The sequence below is a fragment of the Neocloeon triangulifer genome, unplaced genomic scaffold (genome assembly GCF_031216515.1).
Source record: "Neocloeon triangulifer isolate White Clay Creek 2 clone unplaced genomic scaffold, ASM3121651v1 ptg000012l, whole genome shotgun sequence".
NCBI lineage: Eukaryota > Metazoa > Arthropoda > Insecta > Ephemeroptera > Baetidae > Neocloeon > Neocloeon triangulifer.
In genome coordinates this window covers 3,668,753-3,687,993 of record NW_026775554.1, presented here as the reverse complement: position 1 = coordinate 3,687,993, position 19,241 = coordinate 3,668,753, and the positions used below count along the sequence as shown (strand labels likewise).

Sequence of the window (19,241 nt, the reverse complement as noted above, 5' to 3'; positions counted from 1 at the left end):
GAAGTTACAAAACAGGTTTTAATTTTGATGCTAGCAAAAGGATAGAAAAAGAAGTTAACTTAAGGCTGTACTCACCAAAGTTTGAAGCCAGCAGTCCTCACAGTGTACGTGCCAGCAATTTATAGAGATCACAGGTTTGCGATAACGATCCTAAAATGAAATAATTTGTTTTAATAAAACAGATTATTGTTGCTAAAAGCAAAACATACCATGCAGATGAGACATTTCAGTTTGCTTTCCTCGGTGGCAGACTCGAGCATCTTGATTTTCATCTTTAGCGCTTCGATTTGGGGGTTGCTGAGAGCATCCTTGTTGTCTTCCAAGCCTTCCGAGGGTTCCGGTTTGACTTCAACATTGTTTCCAGGACTGTTTGGGAAAAATTGTATAAATATTGAATTAATTTAAGTAAATTTGATTTACCTGCTCTCCCTATTCCCATCAGCAGCTATCCTGACGTCACTGTCGCTGAACTGAGGTGGTCCGTAAATCACAGTGTCATCGCCATCAACCACCAAGTCTCCCTCCTCATCCTCTGCAGACTGGCCAGCTTGCATACCAACGCCTGCACATATTTCAATCAAATTAGTTAGGAAATATTTAATTTTAATTGCAAACAACATACCAGCATAGCCTCCTGGGAGTAACGACGAAACTCGCACTCGTTTTTGACCTGCCCACTCATATTCTTCGTAGGTTTCGCCACCGTTGTCCTCATCACCTTCGACGTCAATGTCGGCATCCACTTCATTGTTAGCTGCTTGCTGCGAGGAAAAAGATTATAAAAATTCAAAAATGAAGTATTTAAATAATTTAGAAGTAAAAAATTGATGAAAAAAAATTTGAGGACTGCAAAAAGATAATTTTTGTATTCAGTCCAATGCTAGGAAAAAATTATTTTAATTTAACATTAGCAATAAGAACTTAACTTCGCCAAGAAAATATTGAAGCACTTAAAAATAAATGCAAACCAAATTAATTTAAATTTTAAAATTTCCTTTTATAATTAACAAATCCTTCTAATGTAATGAATTCGTAGTGGCAAAACATTTCAGGCATTTAAATTCCTGCAAAGATGAAAAGCCTGCCCAGGCGGATCGATACGAAAACACAAAAAAAGGGTTGCTGACGACACCGAGACGGGCTAGAAAATGACATACTCGCGATTTTACCTTCTGCAGCAAGCAATGTTCGACGTGGGCGTTGAGTTGCTCGACTGTGGGGCTTCCGGGCAGGGTGTGGATGGCCTCGTTGCAGACAGGACACACGACCTCGTCGCTGCGGCGGTGGTGCTGCTTGGCACTGCGGTGTTTGCTCCGCAGTCGGTTCTGCCTGTTGTTTTTCACCCGCTGGTACGTCTGCCATTCAAAATCGCTTTTATGATCGGGGCTTTTATTGGATTTGGGGATGCGATTCAATTTCAACGCTGTGCTGGGGGAGCGCAGCGCGAGGCCGAATAAAATTTTATTCCGTTTCAATGTGGCGATAAAAATATTTTCAATTGCCTCTCGCGTGCAGTTGACTTTTATTGCGTCCGATTGAGCGAAAAGGAGACGCTAAACGGATTTGTTGGAGGAATTGAATTTCTCTTATAATTATGTGCTCGACAAATTGAGATTCTTAAATAGGGGTAACAAAAGTTAATTGAATTTAATTCTCCATTCTATTAATATTGTCAGAAGAAAAATATTCTGATTTTTTTTTTTAAATTGCAAACTTCCTTAGAATAGTAATTAATCAGCAAAAGATGAAGCTCCTCTAATAATTTGTCAGCGTTCCTTTGAGATCAATTAAATTTGCTGCAAAATTTTGTTTTCATTCGGATGACGCTGAAAACTTTTTTAAATGCAAATACTTATTTCAAACAATGTCATTTGGGGAAAGATATTGATGCAGGAAGTTTTTTCTTTTCTTTCTAAAGAATCCAGCTACTCAATCAGAATTTTACAAGAAAAGATTATATATCAACTTTTGGCAGAGCGTTTTTCAGTAGAAAATCCTCCAAAATGGAGAACGTTTTTTATAGAAAAATGATAAATATTCAAAATACTTGAATTTTATTTTCAATTTAAAAATATAATTTTTTAAATTGAATATTAAAAAAAAGTTGTAAATTTATTCTTCTGGTATCAAAATAAACCGTGTTGGAATAAAATTTTACTTTTGTATAAATTTTCTAGGCAGATGCTGAGGAAGTTAAATAAGATAAATTTCAAACCAACCTCCCATCTCGACTCGGCTGTGGTTCCTCCAGTGACGGCGGTTTCCGAGCTGCCAGGTCCAAAGTCCGGGCTTTGAGTGTTTGAAGGTCCGGCACCCTTGGCCCCGTTGGACAACTTCATCAGCCGCTCCACCTCTTGCAAGTAGTGCGCCTCGAACTCGCCTCCTCGGATGGTGACCCCGCAAATGGGGCAGCATGCTGGGTCGGGTCTGTGCTGCTTTCGACCTGCGACAGAAAACGAGAAGAGGATTTAATAAAAAAAATTTCCGCTCAACTTGCTGCGACGTAAATTTTTAATAAAATCATCGCCCGAACAATAACATGCGCAAAAAAAGCTCGACGGGCTGACACACACGAATAAAGAAAAGAAGTTTTATCTCTCGTGCGCGCATTTAAATTGGCTGAGCACGGAATGCAGATGAATGGCCTTTTGTAGTCCCCGCCCGGCAGCTTTTGCTGCATCAGCGTGTGTACATCGTTGTTGATTTGCACTCGGACGGCCGGCGAACGATTTTATTAAAAAATTCTCGGCCGTCGGAATTCTTTTCGAGAGAGCGCATTACACACGCGTGCAAGATAAGAAAGAAACAGCGAGTTGCTTTATTTTCTCTTTACTCGCCAATATAAAAAGCGGGGAGCACATTTTTACGCCCAGTTGCGAATTCGGTCTTATCTGCTGGCAAAGATCAGCAGCTCTTTTAGAACTCCGCAAAGAGCTAAATTCCACTTGTAATGCTGCTGTTTAAATTTTAACTACTTCATTGTGAAATAAGCAATGATTTTTTTTAAGTGAAATCAAAAGATATATTCATAAATAAATGTAAATCAACTTGGACAATTATCAGCAGGAAGGTTTTTGTGATTGATTTGAATGGATCTTTATCTTGAATAAATTTTAAAATAATTAAATTATTTTAATTTTATTTTTGAAGCACATGCAATATTACTATCTGTAGGGTGGCTTAATTTGAATGCAACTTTTGCTCTAACTTATAAGCACCGTTCCAACAAGTTGGCGTAATTTTCTCAAAGGCCGAGCAAATCAAATTGAAACGATCTGCGGCCATTAACATTTTATATTTCGAATGCGTGGACCACCTAATAAAAAGTGAAAAACAGACCTATTTTTCACTCCCTAAAGATTACGGACGCGACTTTTACGGGCCATCAAGCGACGCTTCCAGTCCGAAAAATGCAAAATAGCCTCGGCTGGGGCGTGAAAGCGGCAATTTTTGATCACCGACTCGGCATTCGTAAAGAGTCTGGAAATTTATTCCTGTTGTGGTGACATAAAAAGGCAGCTTTTACGCGTATTAATATTTTTTATATTCATTTGCCTCTCTCGCAATAAAACGTTGGTGGAAAGAAATTCCTCCCGAGGAAAAGTTATTATGTATCACGGGCGAGTACTTTTTGTGTGCAGGTAAATGATATTTTTTTACGCATTGAAGGATAAAATTATATTAAGAATTTTTTATTTTAAATGTAAATTTTATGATGAACGTGTTAAATCTTTTTATTGGTCTAACAAAGTCATTCTTTAAGGACATCCTGCATGATAAATCATCGCTCTCCGGCCGGCCGGTCCTCAGAATTTATACATCCAATAAACATTTAAGTGAAACATCACGGCTGGCCTCTTAAAAGTCACTCGGCCGCTTGATTTACTGGCCCCTTGTTTCACCGGCTGCTCGACATCACCGGCATTTTATTTATTATTATTCTCTCTCTTTCGCTGCTGTTATTGTTGAGAAAAAGCCGCCGCGACCGAAGACACAGCAAACTTAATTCATTGTTTGGACAAAAAAGGACAGCCGCAAAAAAGACACAGAGTTAAAAGTGGCTGCGCGAGAAGAAGAGGCGGCTGCTGGGAAAAGGATTTGGAATCACGTCTGTTTGGGTTTGTGTCCGACCGCGGGATTTTATTGAACTTCGCTGAACAAGTTGTAAAATTCCGCCGCCTCGCTACTCCTCTTGAGCAATTTTAAGACCGCCGAGGCCTCTTACATCGGCTGTAAATAATTCAGACCTTTGAGGAAATCTGATAGTTTTTGGAAAGAAAAGTGTATCATCTATGGACGTTTTTACTAGAGCTCGACCGGAAAGGATTGGGCGCCGCACGTTAAGATAATAACAAGCTAAAACACAAAAAAATAAAATAAAATGGTGTACAACTTGGGAAAGTAAAATAACTAATGACGATTTTAAGAACAAAAAACTATTAAACATGAAAAATGAATCACAAGACAGTTTTAAAAATTCTTGAAGGACTTATATCGCACAAAAATTTAGCAGGTGAAGCGATTAATAACTCAAATTTGAAAAAACTAGTAGGAATAAAAAAAATTGAAGTGAATTTTGTAAATTTTTTAGGTTGGTTGGCATTGGTCTAAGCTTTCAAAATTAAGGATTAGAATAATTTGATTGATAAATAGTCGCGCACCTGTTCTACAATTTGTAATTATTCAGTTATAAAATGTTTCACATGTTCTGTTCGGACGATTTTAAGAAGAAAAAACTATTTAACATGAAAAATGAGAAACACTTCATTTTTTAAAGTTCTCGGGGAGTTTTTATCGCAAGAAAATTTAGCAGGTAAAGCGATTAATACCTCGATTTTGAAAAAACTAGTAGGAATAAAAAAAATTGAAGTGAATTTTGAAAATTTTTTAGGTATGGTTGGCATTGGTCTAAGCTTTCAAAATTAAGGATTAGAATAATTTAATTGATAAATAGTCGCGCACCTGTCCTACAATTTGTAATTATTCAGTTATAAAATGTTTCACATGTTTTCTTCGGACGATTTGAAGAAGAAAAAACTATTTAACATGAAAAATGAGAAACACTTCATTTTTTAAAGTTCTCGGGGAGTTTTTATCGCAAGAAAATTTAGCAGGTAAAGCGATTAATACCTCAATTTTGAAAATACTAGTAGGAATAAAAAAAATTGAAGTGAATTTTGAAAATTTTTTAGGTATGGTTGGCATTGGTCTAAGCTTTCAAAATTAAGGATTAGAATAATTTAATTGATAAATAGTCGCGCACCTGTCCTACAATTTGTAATTATTCAGTTACAAAATGTTTCACATGTTCTCTTCGGACGATTTTAAGAAGAAAAAACTATTTAACATGAAAAATGAGAAACACTTCATTTTTTAAAGTTCTCAGGGAGTTTTTATCGCAAGAAAATTTAGCAGGTAAAGCGATTAATACCTCGATTTTGAAAAAACTAGTAGGAATAAAAAAAATTGAAGTGAATTTTGAAAATTTTTTAGGTATGGTTGGCATTGGTCTAAGCTTTCAAAATTAAGGATTAGAATAATTTAATTGATAAATAGTCGCGCACCTGTCCTACAATTTGTAATTATTCAGTTATAAAATGTTTCACATGTTTTCTTCGGACGATTTGAAGAAGAAAAAACTATTTAACATGAAAAATGAGAAACACTTCATTTTTTAAAGTTCTCGGGGAGTTTTTATCGCAAGAAAATTTAGCAGGTAAAGCGATTAATACCTCGATTTTGAAAAAACTAGTAGGAATAAAAAAAATTGAAGTGAATTTTGAAAATTTTTTAGGTATGGTTGGCATTCGTCTAAGCTTTCAAAATTAAGGATTAGAATAATTTAATTGATAAATAGTCGCGCACCTGTCCTACAATTTGTAATTATTCAGTTATAAAATGTTTCACATGTTCTCTTCGGACGATTTTAAGAAGAAAAAACTATTTAACATGAAAAATGAGAAACACTTCATTTTTTAAAGTTCTCAGGGAGTTTTTATCGCAAGAAAATTTAGCAGGTAAAGCGATTAATACCTCGATTTTGAAAAAACTAGTAGGAATAAAAAAAATTGAAGTGAATTTTGAAAATTTTTTAGGTATGGTTGGCATTGGTCTAAGCTTTCAAAATTAAGGATTAGAATAATTTAATTGATAAATAGTCGCGCACCTGTCCTACAATTTGTAATTATTCAGTTATAAAATGTTTCACATGTTCTCTTCGGACGATTCTAAGAAGAAAAAACTATTTAACATGAAAAATGAGAAACACTTCATTTTTTAAAGTTCTCAGGGAGTTTTTATCGCAAGAAAATTTAGCAGGTAAAGCGATTAATACCTCGATTTTGAAAAAACTAGTAGGAATAAAAAAAATTGAAGTGAATTTTGAAAATTTTTTAGGTATGGTTGGCATTGGTCTAAGCTTTCAAAATTAAGGATTAGAATAATTTAATTGATAAATAGTCGCGCACCTGTCCTACAATTTGTAATTATTCAGTTATAAAATGTTTCACATGTTTTCTTCGGACGATTTTAAGAAGAAAAAACTATTTAACATGAAAAATGAGAAACACTTCATTTTTTAAAGTTCTCAGGGAGTTTTTATCGCAAGAAAATTTAGCAGGTAAAGCGATTAATACCTCAATTTTGAAAATACTAGTAGGAATAAAAAAAATTGAAGTGAATTTTGAAAATTTTTTAGGTATGGTTGGCATTCGTCTAAGCTTTCAAAATTAAGGATTAGAATAATTTAATTGATAAATAGTCGCGCACCTGTCCTACAATTTGTAATTATTCAGTTATAAAATGTTTCACATGTTCTCTTCGGACGATTTGAAGAAGAAAAAACTATTTAACATGAAAAATGAGAAACACTTCATTTTTTAAAGTTCTCGGGGAGTTTTTATCGCAAGAAAATTTAGCAGGTAAAGCGATTAATACCTCGATTTTGAAAAAACTAGTAGGAATAAAAAAAATTGAAGTGAATTTTGAAAATTTTTTAGGTATGGTTGGCATTGGTCTAAGCTTTCAAAATTAAGGATTAGAATAATTTAATTGATAAATAGTCGCGCACCTGTCCTACAATTTGTAATTATTCAGTTATAAAATGTTTCACATGTTCTCTTCGGACGATTTTAAGAAGAAAAAACTATTTAACATGAAAAATGAGAAACACTTCATTTTTTAAAGTTCTCAGGGAGTTTTTATCGCAAGAAAATTTAGCAGGTAAAGCGATTAATACCTCAATTTTGAAAATACTAGTAGGAATAAAAAAAATTGAAGTGAATTTTGAAAATTTTTTAGGTATGGTTGGCATTCGTCTAAGCTTTCAAAATTAAGGATTAGAATAATTTAATTGATAAATAGTCGCGCACCTGTCCTACAATTTGTAATTATTCAGTTATAAAATGTTTCACATGTTCTCTTCGGACGATTTGAAGAAGAAAAAACTATTTAACATGAAAAATGAGAAACACTTCATTTTTTAAAGTTCTCAGGGAGTTTTTATCGCAAGAAAATTTAGCAGGTAAAGCGATTAATACCTCGATTTTGAAAAAACTAGTAGGAATAAAAAAAATTGAAGTGAATTTTGAAAATTTTTTAGGTATGGTTGGCATTGGTCTAAGCTTTCAAAATTAAGGATTAGAATAATTTAATTGATAAATAGTCGCGCACCTGTCCTACAATTTGTAATTATTCAGTTATAAAATGTTTCACATGTTCTCTTCGGACGATTTGAAGAAGAAAAAACTATTTAACATGAAAAATGAGAAACACTTCATTTTTTAAAGTTCTCGGGGAGTTTTTATCGCAAGAAAATTTAGCAGGTAAAGCGATTAATACCTCGATTTTGAAAAAACTAGTAGGAATAAAAAAAATTGAAGTGAATTTTGAAAATTTTTTAGGTATGGTTGGCATTGGTCTAAGCTTTCAAAATTAAGGATTAGAATAATTTAATTGATAAATAGTCGCGCACCTGTCCTACAATTTGTAATTATTCAGTTATAAAATGTTTCACATGTTCTCTTCGGACGATTTTAAGAAGAAAAAACTATTTAACATGAAAAATGAGAAACACTTCATTTTTTAAAGTTCTCAGGGAGTTTTTATCGCAAGAAAATTTAGCAGGTAAAGCGATTAATACCTCAATTTTGAAAATACTAGTAGGAATAAAAAAAATTGAAGTGAATTTTGAAAATTTTTTAGGTATGGTTGGCATTCGTCTAAGCTTTCAAAATTAAGGATTAGAATAATTTAATTGATAAATAGTCGCGCACCTGTCCTACAATTTGTAATTATTCAGTTATAAAATGTTTCACATGTTCTCTTCGGACGATTTGAAGAAGAAAAAACTATTTAACATGAAAAATGAGAAACACTTCATTTTTTAAAGTTCTCAGGGAGTTTTTATCGCAAGAAAATTTAGCAGGTAAAGCGATTAATACCTCGATTTTGAAAAAACTAGTAGGAATAAAAAAAATTGAAGTGAATTTTGAAAATTTTTTAGGTATGGTTGGCATTGGTCTAAGCTTTCAAAATTAAGGATTAGAATAATTTAATTGATAAATAGTCGCGCACCTGTCCTACAATTTGTAATTATTCAGTTACAAAATGTTTCACATGTTCTCTTCGGACGATTTTAAGAAGAAAAAACTATTTAACATGAAAAATGAGAAACACTTCATTTTTTAAAGTTCTCAGGGAGTTTTTATCGCAAGAAAATTTAGCAGGTAAAGCGATTAATACCTCGATTTTGAAAAAACTAGTAGGAATAAAAAAAATTGAAGTGAATTTTGAAAATTTTTTAGGTATGGTTGGCATTGGTCTAAGCTTTCAAAATTAAGGATTAGAATAATTTAATTGATAAATAGTCGCGCACCTGTCCTACAATTTGTAATTATTCAGTTATAAAATGTTTCACATGTTTTCTTCGGACGATTTGAAGAAGAAAAAACTATTTAACATGAAAAATGAGAAACACTTCATTTTTTAAAGTTCTCGGGGAGTTTTTATCGCAAGAAAATTTAGCAGGTAAAGCGATTAATACCTCGATTTTGAAAAAACTAGTAGGAATAAAAAAAATTGAAGTGAATTTTGAAAATTTTTTAGGTATGGTTGGCATTGGTCTAAGCTTTCAAAATTAAGGATTAGAATAATTTAATTGATAAATAGTCGCGCACCTGTCCTACAATTTGTAATTATTCAGTTATAAAATGTTTCACATGTTCTCTTCGGACGATTTTAAGAAGAAAAAACTATTTAACATGAAAAATGAGAAACACTTCATTTTTTAAAGTTCTCAGGGAGTTTTTATCGCAAGAAAATTTAGCAGGTAAAGCGATTAATACCTCAATTTTGAAAATACTAGTAGGAATAAAAAAAATTGAAGTGAATTTTGAAAATTTTTTAGGTATGGTTGGCATTCGTCTAAGCTTTCAAAATTAAGGATTAGAATAATTTAATTGATAAATAGTCGCGCACCTGTCCTACAATTTGTAATTATTCAGTTATAAAATGTTTCACATGTTCTCTTCGGACGATTCTAAGAAGAAAAAACTATTTAACATGAAAAATGAGAAACACTTCATTTTTTAAAGTTCTCAGGGAGTTTTTATCGCAAGAAAATTTAGCAGGTAAAGCGATTAATACCTCGATTTTGAAAAAACTAGTAGGAATAAAAAAAATTGAAGTGAATTTTGAAAATTTTTTAGGTATGGTTGGCATTCGTCTAAGCTTTCAAAATTAAGGATTAGAATAATTTAATTGATAAATAGTCGCGCACCTGTCCTACAATTTGTAATTATTCAGTTATAAAATGTTTCACATGTTCTCTTCGGACGATTCTAAGAAGAAAAAACTATTTAACATTAAAAATGAGAAACACTTCATTTTTTAAAGTTCTCAGGGAGTTTTTATCGCAAGAAAATTTAGCAGGTAAAGCGATTAATACCTCGATTTTGAAAAAACTAGTAGGAATAAAAAAAATTGAAGTGAATTTTGAAAATTTTTTAGGTATGGTTGGCATTCGTCTAAGCTTTCAAAATTAAGGATTAGAATAATTTAATTGATAAATAGTCGCGCACCTGTCCTACAATTTGTAATTATTCAGTTATAAAATGTTTCACATGTTCTCTTCGGACGATTTTAAGAAGAAAAAACTATTTAACATGAAAAATGAGAAACACTTAATTTTTTAAAGTTCTCAGGGAGTTTTTATCGCAAGAAAATTTAGCAGGTAAAGCGATTAATACCTCAATTTTGAAAATACTAGTAGGAATAAAAAAAATTGAAGTGAATTTTGAAAATTTTTTAGGTCTGGTTGGCATTGGTCTAAGCTTTCAAAATTAAGGAGTAATATATTTTAATTGATTAATTGTTGTGCGCCTGTTCTACAACTTCATTATGCTTCAGATATAAAGCGTTTCAAGTGTCAACTGGAAACGATTTTTACCAAAACAACTATATTACACGAAATAATTTCACTTAATTTAGTAGGGGGGTGGCAGGCATACCACATATAATAATATAATTTTTTTTTTTAATATAGGGGACACTTTTGCACACCAATTTTAAATGATTAATTAAGATGTAAAATGTAAAAACCGAATTTTGAAAATTCACAGTTTTTTTTTATCCAAAACTGATGATTTCTAATAAAGTTTGGAGCTGCTGATATCGATTTTAATTTAAGAATTTATTCAAGAGAAAGGTTTTCGCGCAGGTTCGGCCTGAAAACAAACCAACTCTTCTCATTAGCTAATCTCATTAAGTGCGATCATCATAACTGCCTGCGCGCCTGATAAATGACCCCCTTGCCTGCTCTCCTTACCTGCTGAATAAGAGGGTGTTGTTACAAATCACTGCCGCCGCATCCCCAGCGAACGGGGCGCGCACACCGGGATTACGACGTGGACATGGAATTACTTGATAGGCTTATCGTGTCATCACCAGCGGCTTTGCGAGCCGGCTTAGCGCACAATTGGCCCGCCTTGCCACCTGCGCCCTTTATTCCCGTTGCGAACAGCGCAGCCCCGAATTGAATTGCTCCTTCCTCTGCGCGCACCCTCGAATCTGCATGTTAAAAGCAACACATAATTTTGCGCCTTTTTCAAGATTGGAATGCAATATTTCGAAAATTATAAAGGCTTGAAATAAAAATATTTGCTAATTTTTTGAGCTACATAAAAACATTTAAAATCATAATATATTAGAAATTTAAAATGACATCACAAATAAATTGACAAATTTCTTGGCTCTAAAATTACGCAATGTTTCTGATTTTTTCAATTTTGTTCTTGATAAAGTTCTTTTTAATGTTAAAATGTGAGTTTTTAATTAATCATAAACAGCAGGGGCGAATCAAACAAATTATTATTATTTATGGTTTATTCTTTTCCATATATCAATAGCATACTTTACAAGTTTAGGAATTTAAGAATTTTTTTAGTTACTTCTTGAATTTTCATATTAAACGTTTTCAGCATGTTTCACAATAATAATAAATTATAATCTTTGTATTGAAGAAGAATTAGGCCCCCAAAGAATGCTGCACTCACTGCACGCAATAGTCCTAATTTTTTAATATTTTATAAGATATACTTATGGCGAAAACGAAATAAAAATTGGTAATTTTGAAAGAAAAAAATATCAATGATTTGCAAAATTTTATTTAGAGCTTTAGTTATTTTCCCTTTCATCGTTTTGTATATAAATATTTTTAATTATAATAATTTGATTGAATTGTGCAGATGAAAGAGATTTAAATTTTCAGGATTGTGCAGATTATTAGTATACATTAATCCCAAATGACTCTCGATTTTCAAAGAAAAAAGGTTTTTATATCTTTAACAATTCTGATAGCAGATATGAATACAAGGAATTTATATCCTGAGGGATGTTTAAAATAAAATTTCAAATTTAAGACACGCAATCTTAATTTCCAATTTATTCCAAACCACCCAACGGTCAATTTGCACAAGATTAGCGATTGGAGGGAACAAGGCCGGCTCGAGTAAATTTATTCCATCAGGCTTTGAGCTCACAAGTGGCAGCTCAATCTGCTCGGAATGGAGGTGCGAGACGCGCGACAAAGCATAATTGAGGAATAAAGAGCAGGCATAAAAAGATAATAGGCAAGGAAGCTGCTTTCTTCTGCCCTTTTTCTCTTTGGCCGCGCGCGCGGGAGCCGCAGTTTGAAAATGTAATTTCGGCTGATATTTGTTACATCAAAAGTTGATGGGATGGGGCATAAAAGAGGTGGGTTCGTCCCGCCGCCGGCACGAGAGCGGCGTATCAGGGGTAAAAAATAGGGGTGGGTGGGTGGGTGGGTGGGTGTAGCCCTCATGCTCACCACCGCATTGATCCACAATGACAAGGGGATTTACAGCTGATGCATAGCTCTATCCATTTAACACCCAATCTGCCCCTGTAAAGTGTTCCCGGCGAAACTTATTTTCCTTTTTCTCTGCTCCTCTTGTTTATCCGCGCGCAATTGGCCGTATCTGGCCAAAGGGATCAGCAACACCGCTATTTGTTCCCTGCCGGGCGCACAACAACCGCATTCTCTCTTTTATGCGCTCTCTGCTGCTCTCGCGAGAGCTAAAGAGAAAAAAAATAGTGCAAACTTTCGATCTGCAAGAAATTTGCAACAATTGTTTGTGCTGTTGCTACACTTCGTCAAAAATAAATTGTATTTTCTTTAGTTCATTGAATATCAAACAATTAATTTGATTTCAAATTTCGTATTTAACTAAAAATCAATATATTTTAGTTATTTATAGAAGCTGAAATTTCGATTTTTAATTTTTAAAAAAAAAATTGTTTTTGCAGAGAGTCTTTGAATTGGATAATTTTGATTAAATTTGTTGTTCTTTGTTCTTGGCCACGTAAAAGGTGATTAGTCAAAAGTTACTAATTTAATTATTTCCCGTTTCGACTGGTTTCTTTGAGTTTTAAATTCTCAAAAAAGTTTTGCATGTTTTTGATACAATTTAAATTGCATTTGATATGAAAATAGTTATACTTGAATCCTACGCAAAATTTAACATTCTCCTAATTCGTGATAAATTCATAACGCTCAATTTCAAAAATTCATAAATAAGAAAATTTAAAATTTTGTTAATCAAACGTTTAGGCACAGCATCTCGCTAAGATGAAAATTCTTAATATTTTATTTCACTAATATCCTAATATGTGAAAATAATGTATATAAAAATAAAATTTAGAAATATTATCCAAAAGAAATTTAAATGAGCGAGAAAAAAGCTAGGAAAAAGAATTAAAATGCCCAAATTTCAATCTTAAATTTCACTGGAAATCTAAATTTTCATTCAGAGCAGATTTGAACTTTTTTGTCAAGTTTTCTTTTTAAAACTTGAAAAACAAACGACCACAACGACATATCTCTTAAAAAAACCTTCCACAAAAAAACACACACTGACACTTACAAATTAGAAATTTACACAACATTAGAAATATTTGTTGTATAAAAGAAATCGAATTTAATTTTTTCCTCAACAATATATTTCTCTCTCAATTTTTACAGAAGTTTCTATTTGCATTTGCACGACCGATTTTGATTTCACCAGATTTTTGCTATAATTTTGCTGACAGCTAACAAGTGACGAGGCGTCACATCGCGAAATAATTAATTCGCACGTCCTCGTCGCAGCTTTTTTGCGATGTAAATGAGATTGATCGCGCATCAATTAGCAGCACCTGGCGTGGTCAGTTGGGCGCGCAGAGGCGTTGCTGCGAGTGACGCGTCGCTCGCTGCGACAGCCGTCATCGCACCGCAGTCCGAACGGTTGCATATCTGTCATCTGTCAAGGAGATTTTCCCGCCGCCGCCGCCGGCACATACGGCTAAACACACAATCAAATTGTCACTTTGACACGAGGCCGCGCGTGTAATTCTGCTCGTTGTTGGAACAAAGCCCTCTCGCATTCCGTCGCCAACACACATATGCAAAGTGAGAGTCGCAGAGAGAGGGACAGTTTGATGTTTGAACTTTGAACGGACGCTCTCCTAAAGCTAAACGACGAGATGCGAGAAGGGGAAGAGATTTGGAGCTATGAATAGGGGTGTGTGAATCTGAATCGGTTTCACAGTGGCGAAAGCGGTTTTGATTCAAATCATTAAGTCTAAAAATAAAAATTAAAAAAACAAAAAAATGTACAAATTTCAATAAAGAGTGGAAAATGTTTAATTTTGAGTTTTGAAAATAATAAAAGTCAATTTATGTTCTTTTGTATAAAGAAGTTGACACTAGAGGAGATGATCGTGGAAATGAAGAATGAATCGGTCTTTTCCTCCGTTTAAAAATTGTTTTTATTCAATAATAAAAAATGGCTCATTTCCAGTTTTGGTCACGGTCTGCAAAAGATTTTAATTTCTATAAGTTAATGTGTGGTGATTTTTCAAATTTGTTGGTTTTTTGTAATTTTCTTGCTCATGAAATAGGGTCGCAATCGTGGCCAAAACTGGAGAGCCATTTGAAAAATTTTTGCAACAAGATAAAGCCCGAATCTTCATTTCCATTATATTTTCTATTTGAAAAAATATAAAACGTTCCTCTGCTTAATTAAGATTTCAAGTGCAATTAACAATAATTAAATTTTTCTATTACTTTTCTGCAAAATTAATAAATTTTATAAAAACTAATTAATTTATTTCATTAATTGAATGTAAAAATATTTTTATAAATAAACAAAAATAATAATAATATTAATTAATCATCTCTGTTAAGTTTTTTGTTTAATAAGTAAGTCATAAAATTATGAATTAATGCACAATGATAAATATCATAATGCATTTTAAAATTCAAAAATAATAATTTTCAAAATTCAAGAAGACTTTTTCTTATACATACATATTTTTTGGGACATACGAGTGCTTCATTTCTGGAAGAAGTTGCTTGAGCCGATCAAGACCAAGAGGGTGATTTTCTTCACCCCGGCGGTTAATTACGGCAACGTGTCTCTCTCTCATTATTATACTTGAACGGAATTTCGGTCTGCGTGCGGTGCGTTGCAGGGTTCTGCGAAATTTATTATGCAACAGCGGCGACGCGCGGCGTTATGAGCTGGGAAGGTCTGCCCGGGGCTATTTAATGTGCGCATATAAATTACGGCGAACATGACACATTATTAAGACATTGCAGCGTTGTAACAGCTGTTATTAGAATGTCACACGCATGCACATATCGAGGACAAAAAACAGCTTATGCGCCGCCTTTTTGTGCTGCGCTCTGCAAATATCATTCATCTCGGTGCAGGCGACGTGAGGGGTAGCAAGATCCACTCTCCGTTCGACTGCTACTTTTAATCGGCTATTGATTCAGTGTGTTTGCTTTGGCAATTAGTCACGGACGCGCCCGTGAAAGTAGAAAAAATTCGGCGTCCGAAGTCAGTCGGGCGCGAGAAATCGGCTCAATTAGTGCGCGCACAGTTGATAGAGGTGATACCCTGCAGATGTCTAATAGTCGTTGAATGGGGGCAAAAGTAGACTGCATTGAGAGCTAATTCGGTGGAAGAAATTAGCTGCCGACGCGCTCGCTCTCGCGCATAAATAGCAAAAAGAGTGATTTTTCATGTGTGTGCTCTGTGCAGTGACAAAAGTCTGATGCGATACATTTGATCCGCACAAAGAGCGCCGCGTTTCGAGTGTGACGTTTTTATTTTCGAATGTAAACCGAGAGGGAGGAAATGCGGGAAATCGCGGTTGAATCGTCGTCAGGAAGCGACAGCGAACCGGCTTGTCATCCGCGACTTTTTCATAATATAACATTTGCGCTCAGAAGCCTGACTTTCCAAGCGTTTTATTTCCAACGAATGTACAAAGGAAAACTTTTTGCCAAAAGAGGGAGCGAATTTTAAATTTATGTTCTTTTGACTTTTATAATTTCATATTTTCCGCAAGTTTTTTTTTAATGCATCTTCGTTAACCTTCAGTTGTTGCGTTCAAGTAAATTTTGATGAAAAAATTGGTAAATTTCTTCTAAAGTAAACGGATTTCATTTTACTTCCTCCGTTTTTACTTCAGTTTCATCAAACAATATGTGAGGTAATTGAGCTTTTGTATTCATAAAAGTTGCAAAGTTTTTTTTTCAATTTTTTTTCTTCGTGCAACTTCCAAAAATTCAAGCGTGATTTTCATGTATCAAAAGAGTAAAAAGTATATGAAATTTAAATATTTAATTCAACTGCATGCATGTGCATTAAATTTGTGCAATCATAATATTTCACAATTACTTATAATTTTAAAGTTAGCGCGTTCTTTTTTTTTTTTAATATTTTACTTTCATCAGTCAAGTTTTAGATGAAAATAATACTTAAAAAAGAATAATTTATTTTTAATTCAAAAGAAAGGAAACATTCTTCTGATATTCTTTGTTAAAAAAAAGAAAATAATTCTCAAAGAACTCCCACTTTCAGGGGTTGAATGCAATACAGCAGTCAGACCACAATTGATTAGCCACTGGCTATTGCCAATTCAATCCCTGAAAGTGCGATGTAGTTCTTTGGGAATTATTTTCTTCTTTTGAATCAAGAAATATGTATAAATACAAGAAATACAAATAAATATTTTGTAGGAAAAAATTCCAAAAATTTAGACAAAACAAACAATGAAAAACTTCATTTTTCCTCGCTCTGCCTCACTCTTTGTTTTTTTCAACTTTGAACACATTTATAATTTTGTCCCTATAGAGAGAGATGGGTGTTGAAAACAGATCCGCCGCAGCGGAAAGAGAACTTATGCGTATGAAGAGCCGCTTGACCATAGCGCGAGCTGAATTTTCCCATGCGCGGCCCGGCGAAAAAGTTGGCGTGTGTATGCAAATGACAAAGTGATATTTAATTACACGTTCCGCGCGTATATTCGGAGCCTTCAATTACAGAAGCATTACAAATTCAAGTCTAGTTGCATAGCAGGGCTGGGAAACAAAAAAGCACGAGCGTCTCATATTTGCGGTGAGTGACCACAACATCCTGCTAAAGGGGTCGCTCGACTTTTCGTCACTCTCTCCGCAGAGAGGGCTGCGCCCGTCGCCGCTCACTCTAATCGCCATCAGCTGCTTCTTGCCCAAACTTTGCTAAACGATAAAGTTTCCAACTGGCTCGAACGGGCGCCTCCCAATCCAGCGCAGCCCTCGCCGATCCACCCTCCCCAGTCACGTTTAATACTAACTGCGCGTTTTCCATCATTAGCACAAAACTTATTGCACAAAACTTGCACTCCGCTCATGATTCACCTCCCAAAATCTTGACGACCATCAATTTAGTATTTTTTTCTTATTTTTATTACATTCCATATCATAAAATAAAAATCTAGCTTGATTTTGGATTTTTTATTCACTTAAATGCAAATTAAATTGAGATGATTTATTAACGTCATAATTTTGTTTGTTAGAAATTACAAATTTAATATGAGAACTTCGTTATTCAAGCATAGGTGACGATTTTGTAGAGCGAAAAATTTGGATCAGCCCATATTGACCCTTATTTATTTATTTATCAGAAATTAATACTTATGATTACCATGTTTTGGTCTTTCCATTTATTTTTTGTGCAAAAAAATTTAAAAAAGCTATTGATTTTTTTTTGCATTTTGTGCAAAATTAAATCCAAGCATTTATTTAGCCGTTGTTATTTGTTATTAATATTGTTTATTAGTTATATTGTCAGCATAACGTTTTAAATTATAAGAAAATGATAAATATTTCCACTTTATTAAAGTAAAATAAATTTTTTCTTGCACGCTGCTATTTTTTGAGGAAAATTAAAAATCATTAAGAGTAAAAATAAAAATTGAATTTTATGACTATGATTATGACCTAAACATTCTTGTGAAATTTAATAGCCTCTTTTTGAAATCTCATTATTGTGATAGCAAGCAGTGATTCGCGTAACGAAACATGACAAATTGCACTATGAGCGCGAAACTCGACACCGCAAAGGGCGACTAGGCGCGCATAGAAGCGATTTTGGCGATGTTGAGGCGCCCGTCGAGGTGTGGTCCTGTCAATTTGTCCTCATTAAAATGCGAAAAGCAGGCGAGCAAAACAAGGAGCCAACAGGTCGTCTTGAGAGAGATGGGGCGAGCGAAATGATACTCTCTCTCTCTTGGAGTGCGGGGAACGCCTTCTTGCGTTACCCTCTCCGGCACTTGCTCCGAAAGGTGACACCGGCAGATGCATTTGTCGGGCTTCAACAGCACCACACTTGCTTCATTTTTTTTTTTTGATATGGAAAGGGGTCAGTTTCAGGTCGTGATTCATGCAGACCGACCGATGCAGCGACGAACAGGTGCCACTCCGAGTTAGGATCGGTGCTGAAGTAATTTCATTGGATTTGAGTGTAAAGGAAAAGTTGGCGTGAAATCATTGAAAGGCGTCAGCAGGAGGATGTTATTGGCCGCGGACAGGCGGAAAGACCAACACCGTGAATGTTGCTGGGAACTTTATATCTCAAAAGCAGTTTTTAGGCTTTTTTAATTCCAATCAAAAGTTTACGCCTGAAATTATTTAACATTTTTAATAAATTATTATAATCAAACTGTTCACACCAAATTAATGATAAAATAATCATATAATTTAAGTCATTTAAAGCAAACCTTCATCTATCCAGGTTTTACTGGCTTTTGAATATTTCAGAATGCAAATCAAATTAAAATAATTTTAATTAACCCTCTGAAGTTTCTTGGATTGCTTGAATTACAAATTAATATTGATCCTATTCTTGTGATGCATTAATTAAATCTCTACTTTGTTTTCTTAAAATGCAGGCAAAAGATATTTTCCAATATTAATTTACGTTTAAATGCGTAATTAAAATTCATTTACTTTCTCTGAAAAAGTCAGACAAAGAATTGTGAAAAAATGGTCCGGAGAAAAAAAAGGCTGAAGTGAATACATACAAATATGAATTAGCTCAAGTTTTTTGTTTCCCTTTTTCTACGCATAATTTATTTTTTACAATCAGTCTCTCCATTTCGACCTCTCTCCAATTACTGAGCAATACTTTCCTCGCAGGAATATAATGAACTTTTGTGAGTTTTATTCGAAACTGTTTCGACAGCCGCAGCAAAAAATGGATCCACCTTCCTTTTCCACTAAAATCCTCTGTACCATGAATAGTAAATAAGGCCATCTCTCGCGGCACAAAACTAGTTGGCGGGGGGTTGTTTATTTTCACACAACGCGCAGTCATCGCTCAAACAGCAGCATGAATATTTTAAGAAGGCTT

General features: G+C 34.1%; 1 protein-coding gene across 1 annotated transcript in view; it reads right to left on the bottom strand.

The window, feature by feature from the left end:
- LOC132196833 (E3 ubiquitin-protein ligase RNF220-like) overlaps positions 1-19,241 on the bottom strand; it is a 42,349-nt gene that overhangs the window by 508 nt on the left and 22,600 nt on the right. The window contains exons 5-10 of the mRNA XM_059619747.1: positions 2,220-2,443; positions 1,158-1,355; positions 623-761; positions 421-562; positions 210-366; positions 76-150 (exon numbers count right to left, since the gene is read on the bottom strand). Coding sequence (XP_059475730.1) covers positions 76-150; positions 210-366; positions 421-562; positions 623-761; positions 1,158-1,355; positions 2,220-2,443 — 935 coding nt within the window. The remainder of the gene's footprint in view (positions 1-75; positions 151-209; positions 367-420; positions 563-622; positions 762-1,157; positions 1,356-2,219; positions 2,444-19,241) is intronic.